The sequence below is a fragment of the Ursus maritimus genome, unplaced genomic scaffold (genome assembly GCF_017311325.1).
Source record: "Ursus maritimus isolate PB19 unplaced genomic scaffold, ASM1731132v1 scaffold_1, whole genome shotgun sequence".
Lineage (NCBI taxonomy): Eukaryota > Metazoa > Chordata > Mammalia > Carnivora > Ursidae > Ursus > Ursus maritimus.
The window spans coordinates 49,065,597-49,084,399 of record NW_024423343.1 but is presented as its reverse complement, the minus strand read 5'-3'; the positions used below and the strand labels follow the sequence as shown (position 1 = coordinate 49,084,399).

The 18,803-nt window shown below is 33.0% G+C and overlaps 1 protein-coding gene across 1 annotated transcript in view; it reads right to left on the bottom strand.

The window, feature by feature from the left end:
- NCKAP1 (NCK associated protein 1) overlaps positions 1-18,803 on the bottom strand; it is a 99,612-nt gene that overhangs the window by 44,985 nt on the left and 35,824 nt on the right. The window contains exons 7-15 of the mRNA XM_040643154.1: positions 16,574-16,711; positions 15,377-15,425; positions 11,193-11,349; positions 8,505-8,561; positions 6,178-6,274; positions 5,650-5,756; positions 4,764-4,896; positions 2,379-2,460; positions 808-866 (exon numbers count right to left, since the gene is read on the bottom strand). Coding sequence (XP_040499088.1) covers positions 808-866; positions 2,379-2,460; positions 4,764-4,896; positions 5,650-5,756; positions 6,178-6,274; positions 8,505-8,561; positions 11,193-11,349; positions 15,377-15,425; positions 16,574-16,711 — 879 coding nt within the window. The remainder of the gene's footprint in view (positions 1-807; positions 867-2,378; positions 2,461-4,763; positions 4,897-5,649; positions 5,757-6,177; positions 6,275-8,504; positions 8,562-11,192; positions 11,350-15,376; positions 15,426-16,573; positions 16,712-18,803) is intronic.

Genomic DNA, 18,803 nt, shown 5'->3' with positions numbered 1-18,803 from the left:
ACTAACTCAAAAAGATATCTACAAACCCAAGTTCATATGCAGCACTATTTACAACAGCCAACACATGGAAATAGCCTAAGTGGCAATCAATGGATAAACAGATGAAGAAATGGTGGTGTAAACACACACACACAGGAATATTATTCAACAAAAGAATGGGGTAATCCTGCCACGTGTGACGACATGGATGGACCCTGAAAGCATTATGCTAAGTGAAGTAAGACAGACACAGAAAGTCAAAGACCAAATGAACTCACTTATATGTGGAATTGTTAAAAATAACAAAAACCTAACTCTAAACACATAGTAGACAACAGACTGCTGGTTGCCAGAGGTGGGGAGCCAGAATTGGGCAATATAGCTGAGGGTAATCAAAAGGCACAGACTTCCAGTTATAAAACAAATAAGTCCTGGAGATGTCATGTACAGCACAATGACTGTATCAGTAAAACTGTACTACATATTTGAAAGTTGCTAAGAAAGTAGATCTTAAAAGTTCTCATCATAAGAAAAAAATTCCTAACTATGTGTGGTGACAGATGTTAACTAGACTTTTTATGATCATGTTGCAATATGTATGAATGAATCATGTTGTAAACCTGAAACTAATATAATGTTATATGTTGATTATATCTTAATAAAAAAACTGTTTCTTCTATGAGGTAAAAACTATAGTTAGTTACACAAAACTAGTCTTTTCAACAGGTATACAACAATGAAATTTTTTTCTTATTAAACAGTGTTTTCACGTTAGCTAAAATATTCAATACCCAAACAGAATGACAATGAAAATTAAGTTATTCTTACCTGTAATCTAAACCAATCTAATCTCATTCCTCTGAAATCAAATACTTCCCCATCTTCAACTACAATAATAGAAAAAAGATTACAAAACAAATTAATGTTTCACAAACATATAATCACAGTTTAAAATTTAAGATCTAAGACAACTCCACTTACGGCCATATACACAAAAGAATTAAAAGCAGAGTCTTAAAGAGGTATTTGTACACCATGTTCAAAGCAGCATTATTCACAATAGCCAAAAGGCAGAAGCAACCCAAATGTCCATCGACAGAGGAATACATGAAAGAAATGTGGTACATTATTCAGCCTTCAAAAGGAAGGAAATTCTGACACATGCTATACTGTGGCTGAACCTTGAGGACATTATGCTGGTGAAATAAGTCAGTGACAAAAAGACGAATACTGCATGATCCTACTTATGGGTACCTGGAGTAGTCAAATTCATAGAACCAGAAAGTAGAATGGTAGATGTCAGGGGCGAGGGGTAATCAGGAGTTGTTCTTTAATAGCTATGGAGTTTCAGTTTTCAAGATGAAAAAGTTCTGGAAATTGGTTGCACAGCTATATGAATACACTAAACACTATTAAACTGTACACTTACAAAAACAAAAATAATTGAATAGCTAAGACAGTGAAGACACTCAAATCCTATAAAGATGTTGACATAAGGAGGGAGTTACGCTAAGAGAAGGGTAAAGTACATACTTCTTTCCTAAACTTTCTTGGTGTACTTACATGCCAATTTTGAAGAAGGTAGAATAGAGCTTGAGAAATCCTATAAACAGAAGCTTTGGACAGCATGGTAAAGCTCCTCAAAGTAACACTTTATAAACCAAGTATCACCAGGCAATTTTACAACAGTTTCACTACTTAAGTGTGATAAAGATTGATTAAACTAAAATGTATTTATTACTCAGAAATTTTCAAGGTTTTGGATATCTTTTACTTAAAGATTACAACACTAAAACATCATACAAATCTGTTGGAACGAAGTATTCAAATAATGAACAGGCAGTCAAGTATACAACATTAACTTTTGGAATTGACAGACCTGAACTTAAAATCCCTACGCTAGTACTTAATACCTGTTAGAGCTTGGGCATATCATGTTAAATAACTGAGAGGTTAACTCTCAAACCTTGAGTTTCCAAATCTACCAAATAAAAATACCAACAGGTTTCTAAAACTGATGTGAATTAAATAGGATAATATGTAAGGGCCTGGCACTTTTTTAAACATAATTGTATCAGTGGTACCAAATACTGTCATAGATGATGCTTGGACCACATATATACTTCATTATGTTTTTTTGTTTTTTATTACAAAATGCCTTTTTCCCCCTGCTGAATAATAAGAAATTTCAAGCTATAATTCTCATTATTTTCATAAACATCATCACACACCCAATTTGGCAGCTTTTTCTTCATAGAAAACAAAGCTAAGACAAAAGAGAACAGAGTAAATGTGTCCAAAAATACTGAGTCTAGAAAATTAACCGTTAAATCCCCTCCTTAATAATCAAATTTGAAAATCTAATTAGGAGAAAATATGCTTTTATTTGGAAGACTTACCTTGTTTTACACTCAGGGAAGTCATAGTGTTAACAAAAGAGGACATGATGATCGATTCATCTTCAGGGCAAACAGAAAGATTCTGAAGAAAAGAAACAAAAAATAATGTTAAAAACAACTACTTGGGGAAACAATTCATAGGTCCATTAAGTGGTGGATGGATAAACAAGCTAGTATATCCATACTGTGGAATACTTTTCAGCCTTAAACAGGAATGAAATGATACATACATTAACATGGATGAATCTCAAAACACTATGCTAATTGGAAGAAATCACAAACAACAGATTATATAGTATATGATTCCACTTATATGAGAAAAAATGTTTTTAAAGGCAAAAGTGACAAAAACCAGATGAATGGTTGCCTGGGGTTTAGAGAGAGAATGAATTACAAAGGTACACAAGAAAACTTTTAAGTGTCGGAAACTTTCTATGTCTTAACTGTAGTGGTAGTAACATGAATGTACAGTTGTCAAAATTCAAACAGTACACTGAAAACAGGTGACTTTTATTGTGCGTAAATTATACCTCAACAAAATTAGGACCAAAGTATCCCCCTCCAGTCAGCTAAAAAAATGAGTAACTTAAAAACTGCATCTGAAGTTGATCCCAAATAATACATTTTTAAGAAGTGAATGCTTAGCTCACAAAAAGCATAAATAAATTTTGAAACCTACACAGCAATGTGAATATACAAAATTTCACTATACTGTACACTTAAAAATGGTTAACATAGAAAATTATATGTTATGTATATTTTACCTCAATAAAAAAATTTAACACCTATTACAATGAATTATATTAACAGGTTAATCTTAATTCTAAATTTAAATCCTAGTAAATGGTTAAAAACACCGTGCACGTACTTTACAACAGAAGAGGGTATAAAAAGCTCGAGCTTTTTTTTGTAGTTAAAGCCAAATACTGACTCTATTATTCATGAACTCTATGATACTGAGCAAGTTATGTAAATTTTTTCTTTAACAAATGGTAACTATACCTGACCTCAGAGAATTGTTGCATAGACGCAGTAAAATATACTATCAATAAATCTGACAATTACTAATATTAGTATTATTCAACTAATATTACTATAATTCCAGAAAAAAATAAAACATTAATTTTCCTGGTATTGTTAAAATACAATTGGTATAAAAGACACCAAAAGAGATGGAATGACTTAAAATTTTAATATTATACAACACAAATCTATAACATTTATTAATTAATCCAACCAGCCACAGCAAGTTTCAAAATGACATGAAACCAGGAGTCCGGTTTATTTTTTAAATTGTGATAGCACGAAAGCCTCTGGTTTATCTCGTAAGTAGTAACTATTTAAATAAAAGTACAGCAAAGTAATAACAAATTTAGGGATAAAATCAGCTCTTCTATTCCTGTTTTTAACGGACATTCTAGACAGAAAGCATCTGAGCTCCATCTAGTGGATACAGGAAAAAATACACCAGTTCAGGATAGTAACCTATGAGGTGTATATAATTAAAGGTAAACAATTACATGAAAAATTTTTTATTTTCTTATTTGCATTTTTAGGTAGGTTTGAAAAAAAAAATCAGGATATCAAAGTATGGTTATTCCTCTAGAAAACCAGTAGTTTTAGACTATAGAGAATTCATGCTGTTCTTTATAATATATGTTAATTTACTAGAAGTCTTTAGACATCTTGATTTTATAAAATGAAACAAAAAAAAACCCATTTTCCTTACAGTTAGCTTATCTGGAATAAATATAAAATAAATTTATATTAAGATAAAAAACTGAATAAAGAAATTATAGAAACCAAAAAAATCAAATTAGGACATCTAGATGATTTTTTTTTTTTAAATCTGGTCATCTTCTAACATACAGTGCCAAAAGATTTATCTTCTACTTTTCCTCTAACACTTGGTTATCAATTATAATGTCTCCATCATCTCATCTTTATTGTCATGGCCAGTGACCAAGTTCAGGCTCTCATCAGCTCTCTTCGATTTCTCTGCTCCTTTCTTAGCCCCCAGCAATCCATCAACCACACTGAGCCAGAGTGATCTTTCTAAGTAGTAAATCTGATTTATAACTATCTTCCTCTTTTGCAAGGCCCTCTATAATCTGGTCACTGTACACCTCTAACTACAAAATAAATTATTCCCTGCATTGTGGTCACTTTGAAATTTGTACACACTTAAAAGCATAATACTTATTACACTCGACTACAACTAAGTGTTATCTCCCCTCTAGATGAGGATCCCCGTGACAAGATATGACAATGACTTACATTTGTATCTCCACCACTTGGCATTACATTATACTGAGCAAACAAATCAGTTACTAGAAAGGAGGGAAGGAAAGAACAACAGGGAAAATAGCATGATGCGGTTTTTACCTGCACAAGTTCATTGAGAACAACAGCATCAAAGCCAGAAAGGTACTGCACATAATACCTCTGCATTACAGGTCCGTATTTCCTTACATGTGCTCTAAGCTCTTCCATGTAAAATATTAATTCAGCAATGTGCCTTTTTAAAAAATTCAAGAAAAGTATTTCAAAAAATAAATTCATCATTATCAAGGAAAATATAAAATGCCTTTGGTATTACTACAAGAAGTTTTTTTTCTTAGAAAAAGCACTGCTAAGTATCATTTTATGTCAATTACTTTCTAAACACATTTCCATGATGGAAAGCAAAAATAAAAAAAACAGCACAACAGCTATGACTTAAAAAGTAGATAAAGGAAAACCCAATATGAAAATAAAATTAGGGTATCTCATAAATTACATTATTACAAAAAGAAATCACAAAAAAAGAAGATTAGAGAATTAGGAATAAGATTTTTCTGTATGCGCTTATTTCTCTGCTTTGTTTATCTAACTCCTATTGGAAGACTGGACTAAAATGACAAAGACATTTCAAATCACACACTTGGTTGCAGGCTGCAATTTTACTTTGTAAGGATTATTTAAATTTTTGTGTCATCTTAAAAAGTGAATTCCAAAAGAAATATTACTGATTATAGCAAGAAAACAAGTAAGAATTTATGACCACCTAGGGTATTAGAAAGGAAACATTAAAAGCCCTAATATTAAGCTAAGTTGACTCTGCATTCTAATTCATATCATCTAATGATATATTACAAATATTCCTTTATTATGAAATATGAAAAGCCCTTAAAAAGGTCTTTCAAAATAATTTAACTCCAAGTTCCCAAGTTCCACATCCCACACATCAAAATATTTAAAAAAACAACTTTTTAAATGTTGCTTAACTTACTTGTCTATAAAGTCATCTGCACTCTTCTTTGGCATGTTATCTGCATGACGAAGTAACCAGATAATTTCATCACGGGCAAAGGATAATGCCATAAAAACAAAAAGTGCCTAATTAAAAAAAATAAACAACATTGCTTATTCTCATGTCAAGATTAAAAGTAAAACCTGCTCATAATCTTTCTCTAAGTGAAAAGTCACTGGCAAGAACAGATAAAATCAAGTTCAAAAGACAAAAATGAAAACACAGAAGAAAACTTGGAGATATGTATCAAGGAAGTACACATATAAGTAAGAAGTGAGAAAAATGGAGGAAGGTGTGATATATGAGTGTCAAGTAAGCAAATTCATTCTCAGTTAAATATGTTTTAGTAAAATTTCAAATTTCAGTACAATTTCCCATGGAGAATATTTTTTTAGCTTTAATATGGCACACCTATAGTTAAGAAATCAAATCTTAGTAAAATTTCACATAGAATTTTTCATTTTAATATGACACACCTGTAGTTAAAGTAAGAATTAAATCAATTACCTTCGGACCTAGCAAGCCAGGTTGATCAGAGAGGACAGTAGCCAATTCTTTCAGTGCAGACCTTAAAAATTTGCGTCTTTCTCTGTGCATTGAACCACTATAGGGAAAGACATCATTATAATTTATCTGTTTCTACTAAAATTGTTATTGTCAATTAAATAACTTATCATTTCAGGTCAATTTCCAAAGTTTTTTTTAGGAAGAAGCCCCTACAAATGTCTTCTATGATATGTCATGTCATTAAATGACTTTCCAATCTTACATTTATCTTTGCCTTTCTTGCACTGTGTTTATAACCATGTTTATTCAGTTACTCTGCACCTATCAAAATCCTACGCAAACTTCAAGACCAATCCTTCAAGAAGCATTTCCCAATATCCAGATGACCATTTCTAAATAATTTCTGCCATTTTAATACCATTTAGCCTAGCACTTTATAAACTGGACTGTGAAATCCTTGAAAGCAAGCAATGTTCTACTATGTATACATTTCTGTTACGCCCCCCAAAAAAATCAATGAATACAAGGTAATAAATATCTGATAATTCATATCCAGTTTATTAAGTACATTCCTATTAAATATACAAGACTGACTAAACAAGAGCTATATACAATGAAGATTTTGGATGAGATCATTTGGCACTCTTGTTCAAAAACAGAAAGATGAGGAAAGGAAAAGATAATTATAAATATTCATTACTAGGTTTTTAAAATGAAATGCAAATTTTTAAAAAGAATTACTCTCACATATTAGCATGGAAAAAAAATCACAGAATGTTTTAAGTATACCAACTTCTCACACTATGCAAAACATACAGTTCCAAGTTCTGGTTTTAAAATTTCGTTAGGTACACAAAATGGCACCACTAACACCACCCCCGCCACCCCCCACCCCCACAATATATATACGCCAAAAAAACAAGTGTAAGGTATATAGAATACCAGAAATTTGGCTGGGACACAGATTAGTTTTAGAAGACACTGATTAAAATCCAACCTCTGCCTAGTGACCTTAGGTTCCACCTCCTCCCAGTTTTAGCTTCTCATCTATAAAACAGGGATGATGATACCTGCCTCAAAAGATACACCTTTCATAATGGCTGGTACATAGTACTTTTACAATGTTAGGTTAACTCCAATGACAAGCTCTTTTTCATCTGACAATAATAAAGTCACCTGGTGCAATTTCTAAGAAAGCAGTCAATGTTATTTTGACTATTTTACCACAAGAGTTGCTACAAGAAGCCTGTGGTATTATTAATACAGAGAGAAAAATGTCCATAAAGTACTAAGCCTGGATTATGGGAATAAGGAATTCCTATGAAAAATTACTACTGCTTACCACTTATGAGTACTTTATATAATAAAGGGGGGAAACGCCTTACCTTTAAAAGAGTGTCATAAAAGATAGCTATGACACCATATATGTGCTTATAACAGGGTCTATCCAATGAAGAATTGATAATCATTTGTATTTCTGTATGTCAAGAAAGGAATTCTAACATACTCCAAAGTATGTTATTTGTACTAGAAAATAACTTTTTAATAATATAAGCATTTCATTAAAGTGAAAAAATATGCATGAGAAAATAATATAGCACTGACAGCAATGAATAAAGATGGTTTAAATTCCCAACATCCATCCCATAGCCTAAATCTAAATTCTAAAACTTGTGGTTTTATATTTTCATTAGTGGCAGTGGTGTATTATCTTCTCTCTGGCGTACAGACATACAGATGGGTCGAATAATATTACCTCTATCTAAGCTCAGTAGAGAAAATATTCTACACAAGTATACCACATATAACAATTAAGTTGAATTATCAAATTATTTATAATTCTTTCATGAGAAAATTGAAAAGCTGTTCAAAGATCTTAAATATGCTAATTTTTAAGTTATTCCACATACTTACTAATATAAAATATTTACTACAATTCAGGAAAGGCATACTTTGAAAAGTAAATACCATTTAGGAGAGTGTGAAGATATGTCAATTTCCACGAAATAGTAAAAAATCATCACAACACGCAAAATACTGGCACGAAAGCACAGTAATGGTAAAAGACGTGAATGCTATCTAAAATAAAAGATCTTTTATGGTACTTCCTTAGAGCATTTTTATCAACACTTCAAAAATATTTAAGATCTGTCAGCACTAACTTGAAGCTTACTAGATACTGAGGATATACACTTATTTTTCGTTGATTCAAAGTCCCTCACTTCTATCACATCTTGCACACATTAATCTGCAATCACTTCAACAAAATTATGCTTTAAGAAATTCTTCTTGATTATAAATTCCACAGATATGACAGAACTACTTACGCATGTGACACAGCTGCCTCTTTGCATTCTCTTATGTCATTAATACGCTTATTATAGCTAAGTGAAAAAAAAATTTAGAGCCACGTTAATCTTAATTTCATCAGTAACAGTCAAAATGAGTTAGCCAAACACTAAAAGTCAATTAAAAATTACTATTAGCAGCAAGAAAAACTGGCCCTCAAACTAAACATGCATGGAGGAAATCCACCTACCTCCTTTCCTGGTACCTTACAGTAAGTACCCAGTAAAGTTTTCTTAGAAAAATAGACCTCATATTATATTAAATCTAACAAAAAAATTAAAGCTCACTATGTAGATCTTGATTAAATACACCTCATTAAGCCCCCATGGAGTCATTAAAATTATACTTCCAATGTATTAACAGTGGTTTCCCAAAATCGAAAGTAGTAACAAAGCTATTACCTCTGATTTTTACACTATCTCATAAAAAAAATTCTGAAAGGACATATACTAGTGAGCAACACTAGTGAATGTTTGGAGATAGGGGTTTTATGGTAGAAAAAACTGGGGCAGGAAAGCATATGACTACTTTAAATTAAAAGAAACAGGACACCAACATCAAAAAGTTTACAGGTAACATCTGAAAAATAAATGCTAATCAATACATTATTTTCATAAATACTACATACAAAAACTCAAAATTCCTAAAATGTTAAAGAAAAACTATCTTCCTAACAACCTGGCTAAAACCAGTTATACCAAGAACTCCAACGTCTAAATTAAATACTCTAAGATTTATGTGTTCTTTGAGCAAATGTCCAAAGTACACTAATTCTGTAATCATTGTCCTTTATAATTAATAAGCTTTTATACTTAACGATCTGACGTGTAACCACTGGACGTCATATTTTAAATTGATCACTTATGATTTAATAAAAAATTAAGATTTCTCAACTTCAAATATGAAGATTCTTAAATGGTAAATTTATTATTAGAAAAGCCTAACAACAACAAAAAAAGAAAACAAAAGCGTAACATCAAGACAATCGGTCTCATGGTGTCATTAAGCTTATGTGTACCATACACAAGTTCGCTCAATATATAGACTACCTGGTTCTAAATGCTTACATATATTTAAATACAATTCCCCAGAGAAGCTATCAATATGCTCAAACAAAATACAAGTTTCATGATTTTCAACCTGAGTCAATTAGAAAATGAAAATCAGGGGCGCCTGGGTGGCACAGCGGTTAAGCGTCTGCCTTCAGCTCAGGGCGTGATCCCGGCGATCTGGGATCGGGCCCCACATCAGGCTCTTCCGCTATGAGCCTGCTTCTTCCTCTCCCACTCCCCCTGCTTGTGTTCCCTCTCTCACTGGCTGTCTCTATCCTGTCGAATAAATAAAATCTTTAAAAAAAAAAGAAAAAGAAAAAGAAAATGAAAATCAATTAGAAAGTATCCCATATGACATAGGATATTTCCAGCTACTCCAAAATAGAAGCCGATTAAGAGCTGGAAAATACACAGGGCACTAGACCTCATTTCATGACTGAAAAACTACCACATGAAAATGTCAGAAACACCAACAGTGACAGAAATCACAACAGTGGTCACCTGATAAAGGGACTGAGAGGTGGGAGATCAGGGGTGGCAGTACTGACCAAAAGGGGTACAAATCAATTTCCTGGGGATGATGGAAATGTTCTACATCTTGATCTAGGTGATCACCTAGGGCATTCACACACAAAGTTGTTGACACCTAAAATCTATGCATTTTTGTCTAAATTTTACTTCAAAAATTACTGGGGGAAAGAAAGCAGATTCCTTTAGCCTCTTCAAGATACAAATATAGGAAATACAAGTTAGGGATGATGTTCAGGAACCTGTAATTCTTACACACACTAAAATTTGAGGCTTAAGTTGGTAGTGTTAAACAGATCTTTATTTTTTAATAACAGATGCTTCATCTCAATTTCATCAAGACATTTGTAAACTCGATATGAAATAAATGTAGGTAAGCTTCATTTCTATCTGAAACTAAGAAGACAAACATAATTATTCAACATTTTCAGTTACAGGGCATCCCAGAATATTTCAGATGCTCCTAATTTCAAAAGATTTCAAAATTGCTACCAACTCTGAGTTCAACCTTTTACATACTGTCTATAGACCCTCATGTGGAAAGAAATGCAGGCATTAAAAATTTCAAGGAAACAAATTTGTATGAACTCTTTGGTTTACAGGGAATGAATATGAATGAGTCACTTGGAACACCTTATTAAAAGGAAACCTGATTTCTTATGTGAGCAGTTTGACGTCTGTAATTGTAGTAATTAATTTAAAGAAGAGCTTTTGATTGACTCACATACTTTTAAACAGCACTTACAAAAATGTCAAAACTCTAAAATATATATGGTACTTTTAGCAATATTTATGTCTATATCCGTATCATGATTTGCAAAAGAGGACACATCTTCTTTATCCTAGGATACAAATTTTGAAAGGGCAGAAACACTAGATACTTTAATCTATGAAGTTACCTATAAAAAATATGAATACTACCGTATCTGGATGATTGTTAAAAAAAAAAAAAACGTGCTATGGCCAGTAAGAGAGTACAGGTGGTATCTTCTTGCATGACATGACCTTCTCTATCACCAAACTTCAATAAAGATAATCCACTCATTACCCTTCTCCAAAAAGACAAGATAAATGAAAATGCCATACCCTCGTATGTTTACAAATAAGTCTTCTGCAGCTTTGTGAATGTGGAAAACTTCATCCCGAAAGAGAGAGAGACAAGAACTACTCTGAAGAGCTAGCTTCCAAAGGTTCAATGCTGTCGCATCAGTATTTAGAATCCCATGGCACAAAATGAAGCCAACTTTAAAAAAACAGAAGTAAATACAAATATAAAAGAATTCCAAAATTAAAATCTTTCCGTTACAAAGTAGCTTTCAAAATTTTCAGAAATATAAACATAATCACTAAGCTGAAGATTTCAAGTGACAGGTAATATTTCATATACATACAAGATGATAACAGTATTTTTCTCAATAATTTTCTGTATTCTGCAAAATCACTTCTTTCAACCCACACTGATGAGAAAAAGAAATGTTGCTTCTGGGCTGGGTAAGAAGTCATTTTAATAAATGAGTAAGAGACATTTTCAAAAACCTTTATAAAATATTTTAAGCCAAAGATCAGAAGTTACTAATTAACACATAAGACAATAATCATTACAACTGTTAACTGAAAAATAAGACTAATCTTCTTTACGAAATCACTAGAAGAAATGCAATAGCATCTTCCATTTTCAGAGCAATGCATAGTTTACCAAATAAGTTTTCACATATATTATCTCACATGATTCTGTGGAGTAGATAAAATAGATGGTAATCTTCTCTTTTATAGTTGAAAAAACGAAGGTTCAATGACTTACCTAAAGTTATACCATTAACATGTTAGAGCTAGAGTTAGCCTCAAGTATTTACCGTTAAAGTCTAAGATTCTTTCAATATATTATGCTGCTCTCTAGTATATGAATTCAAATATGTCTTTCACCTTTTGTTATCTCCTTTGGAGATCCTACAGCAATGTACAGTCATATATATGTTTGTGGATGCCCTCTCTAGCCTTCTACACTAAGCCACAAAACCTCATCTGTCATTCATTCAAAATTTACTCAGTGCCTGCTGTACGCAAGGTACTGTAATGGGCCAATTACAAACCAATCCTATTTCCTGTGAAATTTCCCTAGGATTCTCAGTAGTCACTCCCACCTTTAAACTCCTGAATCACTAACATACAACTTGCCATTTATCTTTTTATTCTTAGCTCAACCTTCTTTTAAAAGGGCCACTACACAAGCAAGCTAACTTTTTAAGTTAAGTAGGCATATACTGTAGAGTCATATGTACAGAAGTGTATTTAACTTTCTCAAATTTCCTGAAACACATAAAAATATATTTAACGCAACAGGACCCCTATACACAAGCCAATTATACAATCTGGCACACAAGCAAAGATATAGAATACATGTATGGAAATTTAAAGAATCCTCAAGAGAAATTGTTTGTAAAAGATTCTTGCCTTATATAATGACCTTCTACTCTTAACTCAAGTAAAAAGAGATCTCACTTAGTGTCTTATGCCTTGTTGAATACTTAGATTCACAAAATTGCTGCTGACAATAAAAGGTTTCTCTAAAAATATTAGCAGTTATATTATGGGCTACCATATATTTTATTTTTTTAAGATATGGATTACCTTTAAATTTAGTATATCCATTTGTTTATGATAGAATCAAAAGAGGTAATGTAATTTAAATTTGACTGCCCAAGATTAGGATGGTTTATTAAATCACACAATACCCTCCTTTCTCCACGAACGTCCCAATAAAAGGACAGAAAAAAATTTTTTAAATGTTTCAAGCCACAAAAATGTTGGAAAACAAGATAAAAGACCAATACTAGACAAGAAAGTTAGAGAAAATCTTTTAGGATAGAAAGCAGGTAGAACTCAACTATCAATTTAAAAAGAGACTGGAATTAGTAACCCAAAACTCCAGAGATGAAAAGAGATCTTTCCCAAGGAGTCCTCTGAATCCAACCAATATAGCAAGAATAGACCCTGAAAAGAACATTAGGATAAGTTATTTTATAACTGCATTCCAAATAGATGGGTCTTCAACATTCCAGACTCTCAGTAACTCTTGGCCCCAGCCTATAATCTAGACCCGTGATCCTCAAACTTTAGCTTGCATCAGAACTACTGGCAAGGCTTATGATTTTTTAAATCAGATTGCAAGGATCCATTCACAGTCTAATTCAGCAGGTCTAAGGTAGAAATCAAGATTCTGTGTACCTAACAAGTTTCTAGGTGATGCTGCTGACCCAAGGACCACACTCTGAACTAATCTAAAGCAAAGTGCTAAAGAAAATAGACCACTTTCTACAGAAAAGTCCTATTATGAATATCGAGGTCAAAAAGACAAGTACAGAGTTTAAGGTAATTCTTAACCTCTGTTAACTCTATTCAAGGCTCAATTACATGAAAGCAGCAACACTCAGAGTAAACACTTTCCTTACCTCGGCAACTGTGGTCATCCCAAATCTGTCTGCCTTCTCTATATCCCTGTATCCCCAATTGGGGTAGTCTGCCTTCTGACCCACTTCCCTGCTCATCATACAAAGCCCTGTGATCAGCATTCCTATACAGACTGGGGGAACTAGTGCTATTAACTCTAGGTCACCCATGCCATGTAACTCTACTGATCACCTCTGTTCTACAGCCACACTTCCATAAACATGAACAATCAAGGATCACAATACATTTCAGCAAAATCAACACTTTGAAACCTGTGTTTTGAGTCAACTAAGAGAAAGGATTAAAATCTTAACTATCATTATAGAAGAAAATGTAAGTATCACAAAACAGATCAATGTAAAAAATATAATTAATAAAATGGCTAAGGAGGGGCACCTGGATGGTTCAGTCAGTTAAGCATCCAACTCTTGATTTTGGCTCAGGTCATTATTTCAGGGTCGTGAGATCAAGCCTTGAGACAGGCTCCATGCTCAGCCTATCTGCTTGAGATTCTCTCTCTCTCTCCCTCTCCGTCTGCCCCCCTCACCCACTCACATGTGTGCACACTCTAAATAAATAAATAAATAAATAAATAAATAAATAAATAAATAAATAAAATCTTCCAGAAAAGAGTATGTGCTCTCTTTCATACTAATAACAGTGCTATTCAAAGTGCCAGGGCATAATGAGATTAAATAAAGAAATAAAATACTTAGAAACTTTCACAAAAATTTGACAATTAGGAGTAGAAACCTAGTAATAATCTAATTGTTAGACTAAACTGAATCTAATAATTAAAAATGTGGGCTCTAATTTGTGTCTTTATTACTTTATTTCTGGTAACTCTAGTAATTCACTTCTAGTTGTTAGTAGTTTAGTAATTCGTATTTTATATAAGTATCAATCGAAAAAAAGAATTTAAAAAAAGAAAACTGGGGACACCTGGGTGGCACAGCGGTTGAGCGTCTGCCTTCGGCTCAGGGCGTGATCCCGGCATTATGGGATCGAGCCCCACATCAGGCTCCTCTGCTGTGAGCCTGCTTCTTCCTCTCCCACTCCCCCTGCTTGTGTTCCCTCTCTCGCTGGCTGTCTCTATCTCTGTCAAATAAATAAATAAAATCTTAAAAAAAATAAAAATAGAAATAAAAAAAGAAAACTGGTCCTTCACTATAGTTTGAGACATACTATAATAAAAAGTCAACAAATACTACCTAATGGCTAATAAATCAAGAAACAAATACCAGAAGAAGTAAAAAACACAAACTGCTCAAAATTATTCCCCTCTGCCACCGGACTTCGGGGTGCTAGAAGTAATTCTATCATAGCAATTCTCATTCTGTATTATATCTGTGGGTCACTGTGTCTATTTCCCCTATAGTTTGTGATCTTTTCAGGAGCACAACTAGTAATTTTATCCTCCATGTATCTAACTGCCAACCACGAGTCACTATTAAATGTACTGAAGTAAATCAAAATCAAAAACCTTAACTGAATAAACACAGTATTTTTTAAAAATCAGTAAAAACCAAACAAAAATGTAGTTTTGATGACTTCATTGAGAGGCAATACAATGTACCATGAGCCTTGGCATTAGGTTGGGTTCTTATTTTGTCTTTGTCACTTATCAGCTATGTGGACTAAGCTTTAGATTCCTTATCTATAAAACAGACTATCTATCCTGAGAGGGTCAGTATGAGAACTGAATGAGGTAAGGCACTGAGAAGGCTGAGTACAGTGCTTAGCACAGAAGTAATCTATGTTACCCAATATTTTTCTCTAAAACTTAATACCTGAGGGGTAATTACAAAACTAATTTTACTTACAGATAATCCATTTTTCCATTGCATCCAAAGAGAGATATTCACAAGGCATCTTAAAAAGAGAACACACAAATTTGTGATTAAAAGAAATTCTAAAAAAACAAATCTTGTGCTGAGTCACTCTTTCTCTTTCTCCTAAAAATTCTTATTACTCAATTCATGGATCAAATACCACATGACGTATTTGAAAAGTTGGATAAAAGTGTTGTAATTTATATTTAAACATGCAGTCCCTAAAGGACAATGAGAGCTGGGCCCCTTTCACATTTACACTCCCTGAAACCTCCCTTAAAATAACATTGTTGTTAAACTATCTTCAATCTGGTAAATGATAAGTATCCAAAAGTCTATTCCAAATTTCCCAAGTCTATTTCAGAGTTTGTAATATTCCAAAGGATAATATTTTAATCAAGTTAAAAATGATTTATGTACATGGATGCTCAATGTCATCCAAATCAGTAATTATGTGTGTGTATTCTCCATCTGCAGAACACCTATGTTCATATACATAGAGAAAAGATTGAAAATACAGTCGACCCTTGGACAACGTGAGGGTGAGAAGTGCCAACCTTCCCTCCCTGTGTAGCTGAAAATTCACCTAAAACTTCTGACTTCTAAAAACTTAACTACTAACTACTAATAGCCTACTATTGACCAGAAGCCTTACCAATGACATAAAGTCAATTAACATATATTTTGTACGTTATACATATTATATAATGTACTCTTATAGTAAATTAAGCTAGAGAAAAAAATGTTATTAAGAAAATCTTAAGAAAGAGAAAATACTGTAATTACAGTATTTATCAAAACAATCCAGGTGTAAGTGGACCCACACAGTTCAAACCTGTGTTGTTCAAGGGTCCATTGTGTGAAAGAATGTAATAATGATTTTCTCTAGTTGATGAAGATTCAGGTGACTTTTGTTTTCTTCTTTAAAATTTTCTGCATTTTCCAAATTTTCTACTATAACAGAACAAACATTTAAATTTTAAAAGAAAATACTTACACTAATTGTACTAACTCGGCATCAGAATTTAGAAATAAAAAACTCAACAGTATAACTTACTGAGCATTCCACAATAAATTTCACTGATAGGCTAATATTAATAAGAAAAACTGCAACAACACTGCATAACTGATATTTTTTAAAAATCAACTTTTCTATTTCCATTCAAAAAGGGAAAAACAGAACCATACAGTGTCAGACTGTGCAGGATTAAGCATTGTACTAGGTGCACTGATGAGACTCAACAGCTGGGCATTTCTCCACTGGTCAGCTGAAAGATTCCTTCGAGGATACACCATCTGAAGAGAAATCAGTGCATCTGAAAGAGACTAATTAAAACAGGAAAAAAGGAAGTTGAGGAATAATTTTTTTTTCCCTTTCCATTTAAATTTCAGCTCTAACTACTGTATGTTTCTAACTGTATCATCCTCAAAGTACAAAGCCTAATTACAACTATGCTCCATATAATACCTGAGGTGGCTCTGGCTATCTCCTCTCAATTTCTTTTTTTTAATTTCATAAAAGCAACACAGATTCTGCATTCCTGGGCAAGAGCTTAGCTCAGGAAATCATGTTACTTCCTTAGAAGTTAAAATGTTTGGCAATTTTAGGATCTCTATTTCAAAAGGGGTAGGAAGCCTAGTGTCATTCTTTTGTATTCTGATAGTTCACACTGAAATAATAGAACATTAGGGTTATATGACTAAGTGTTAATAGAACTCAACATATTTCATATTTCTCCAAAGAACGCCTTATAAAAAATGTACTCTATCTTAATAAATTAGTTAACTTCTCTTTGCTATTGGGACTGTTAATTACAGCTTTATCACCCAGGTATTTAATGTTTCTTCTCATCTGCTTATTTGCTTTTAACTGTGCTTTGCTACTCATCTTAGCTTCCTAAAATTTCTGTACAAGAGTGATTTTTTTTATTATTTATATTTTTAAAGATTTTATTTATTTATTTGACAGAGAGAGAGAGCGAGCCAGAGAGCACCCAATGCAGGGCTCGATCCCAGGACCCTGGGATCATGACCCAAGCGGAAGGCAGATGCTTAACCGACTGAGCCACCCAGGCGCCCCCAAGAGTGACTCTTTAATCAGGCTGCACATGAGCTACCATGGGATTTGTTCAGAAAACAGAAACCAGGGTTCTACCTAAAACTTAGTGAACCAGAACCTCAGGGAGTAGACCCCAGAAATCTGTATTTTTATTATACTCTACCAAGTGATTATAAATACATTTTTAAAATTAAATTAATTTTAACAAATCCTAGCATATATAGGATAGACTTTCTACCAAAACCTGGGATACTAGGGTGCTTATATGGCTCAGTCAGTTAAGCATCTGACTTGATTTCAGCTTAGGTCATAATCTCAGGGCTGTGGGAACAAGTCCTCTGTTGGGCTCCGTACTCGGCGCAGAGTCTGCTTAAGATTTTCTCTCCCCCTGCCCCTCCCCCCATTCACACTCTCCAGAAAAAAGAAAGAAAAGAAAAGAAAAGATGAATATCTAAAAAAAAAAAACAGATATCATGGAACATCAGAAAAATCATGATTAGGAAATAAATGGTCTAATTCAAATGGATAATTCTCCTCAAGCAATTTAATAGTCTAGTATATGCAAATAATTATGGAGAACCTAAAAAGAGATCCAACAGCCTTTAAGGAAATTTTCATCACCTAAGTGGGAAAAGAAACAAATCTGAAGTGGGTAAATAAAACAAGGCCATACATGATTGGCAAGAAGTCAGAAACGGATCCACAGAGAAAACAAGGGAGGAGTAGGAAAGACAGTTCTAGGTGAGGAAAAAGCATTACCAAAATCAGAGACAGATAACTATGATATGCTCAGGACTCTGAGGAATCCCGATACTTCCAACTACAATGCTGATTTTTACTTCAAAGCTGATGCCATCCACTAGCTTCTTTCTAATGATCCAATAACTTTAAAACATTAAACCTATATAAATTTGTGGGATAATACAGCTATGCAAAAAATTAAACTGCTAACATATCTTCTATAAATGCATTTTCAGAATTCTCACAGGAGTAAGAAAACTGAAGGAAAATTCTTGACATTAACAGATTTATACAAAATAGTGTATCATTAAAATGTCTAACTCTCATCATTCAAAGAGAATGAACCAAGATTCTGAAATCTTGGGCTTTAGCTCTGGTTTTGCCATTATTACTGCCAAATGACTAATTATGTCACTTCTCCAGCCCTCAATTTCCTGATCTATAATAAGGATGTATGAGATACCTATACATTTCCTTGATGTGTTTAGGAACATTCAATCAGCCCTACTGCAGAGAAGCCACATGGCAAGACTCCTCTGAACCAAAATTGTTTCATTAAGAACTATTTTTTTAATATATTGTAAAAGACAGATATTCCAAATTATTTTTCTCAAAACT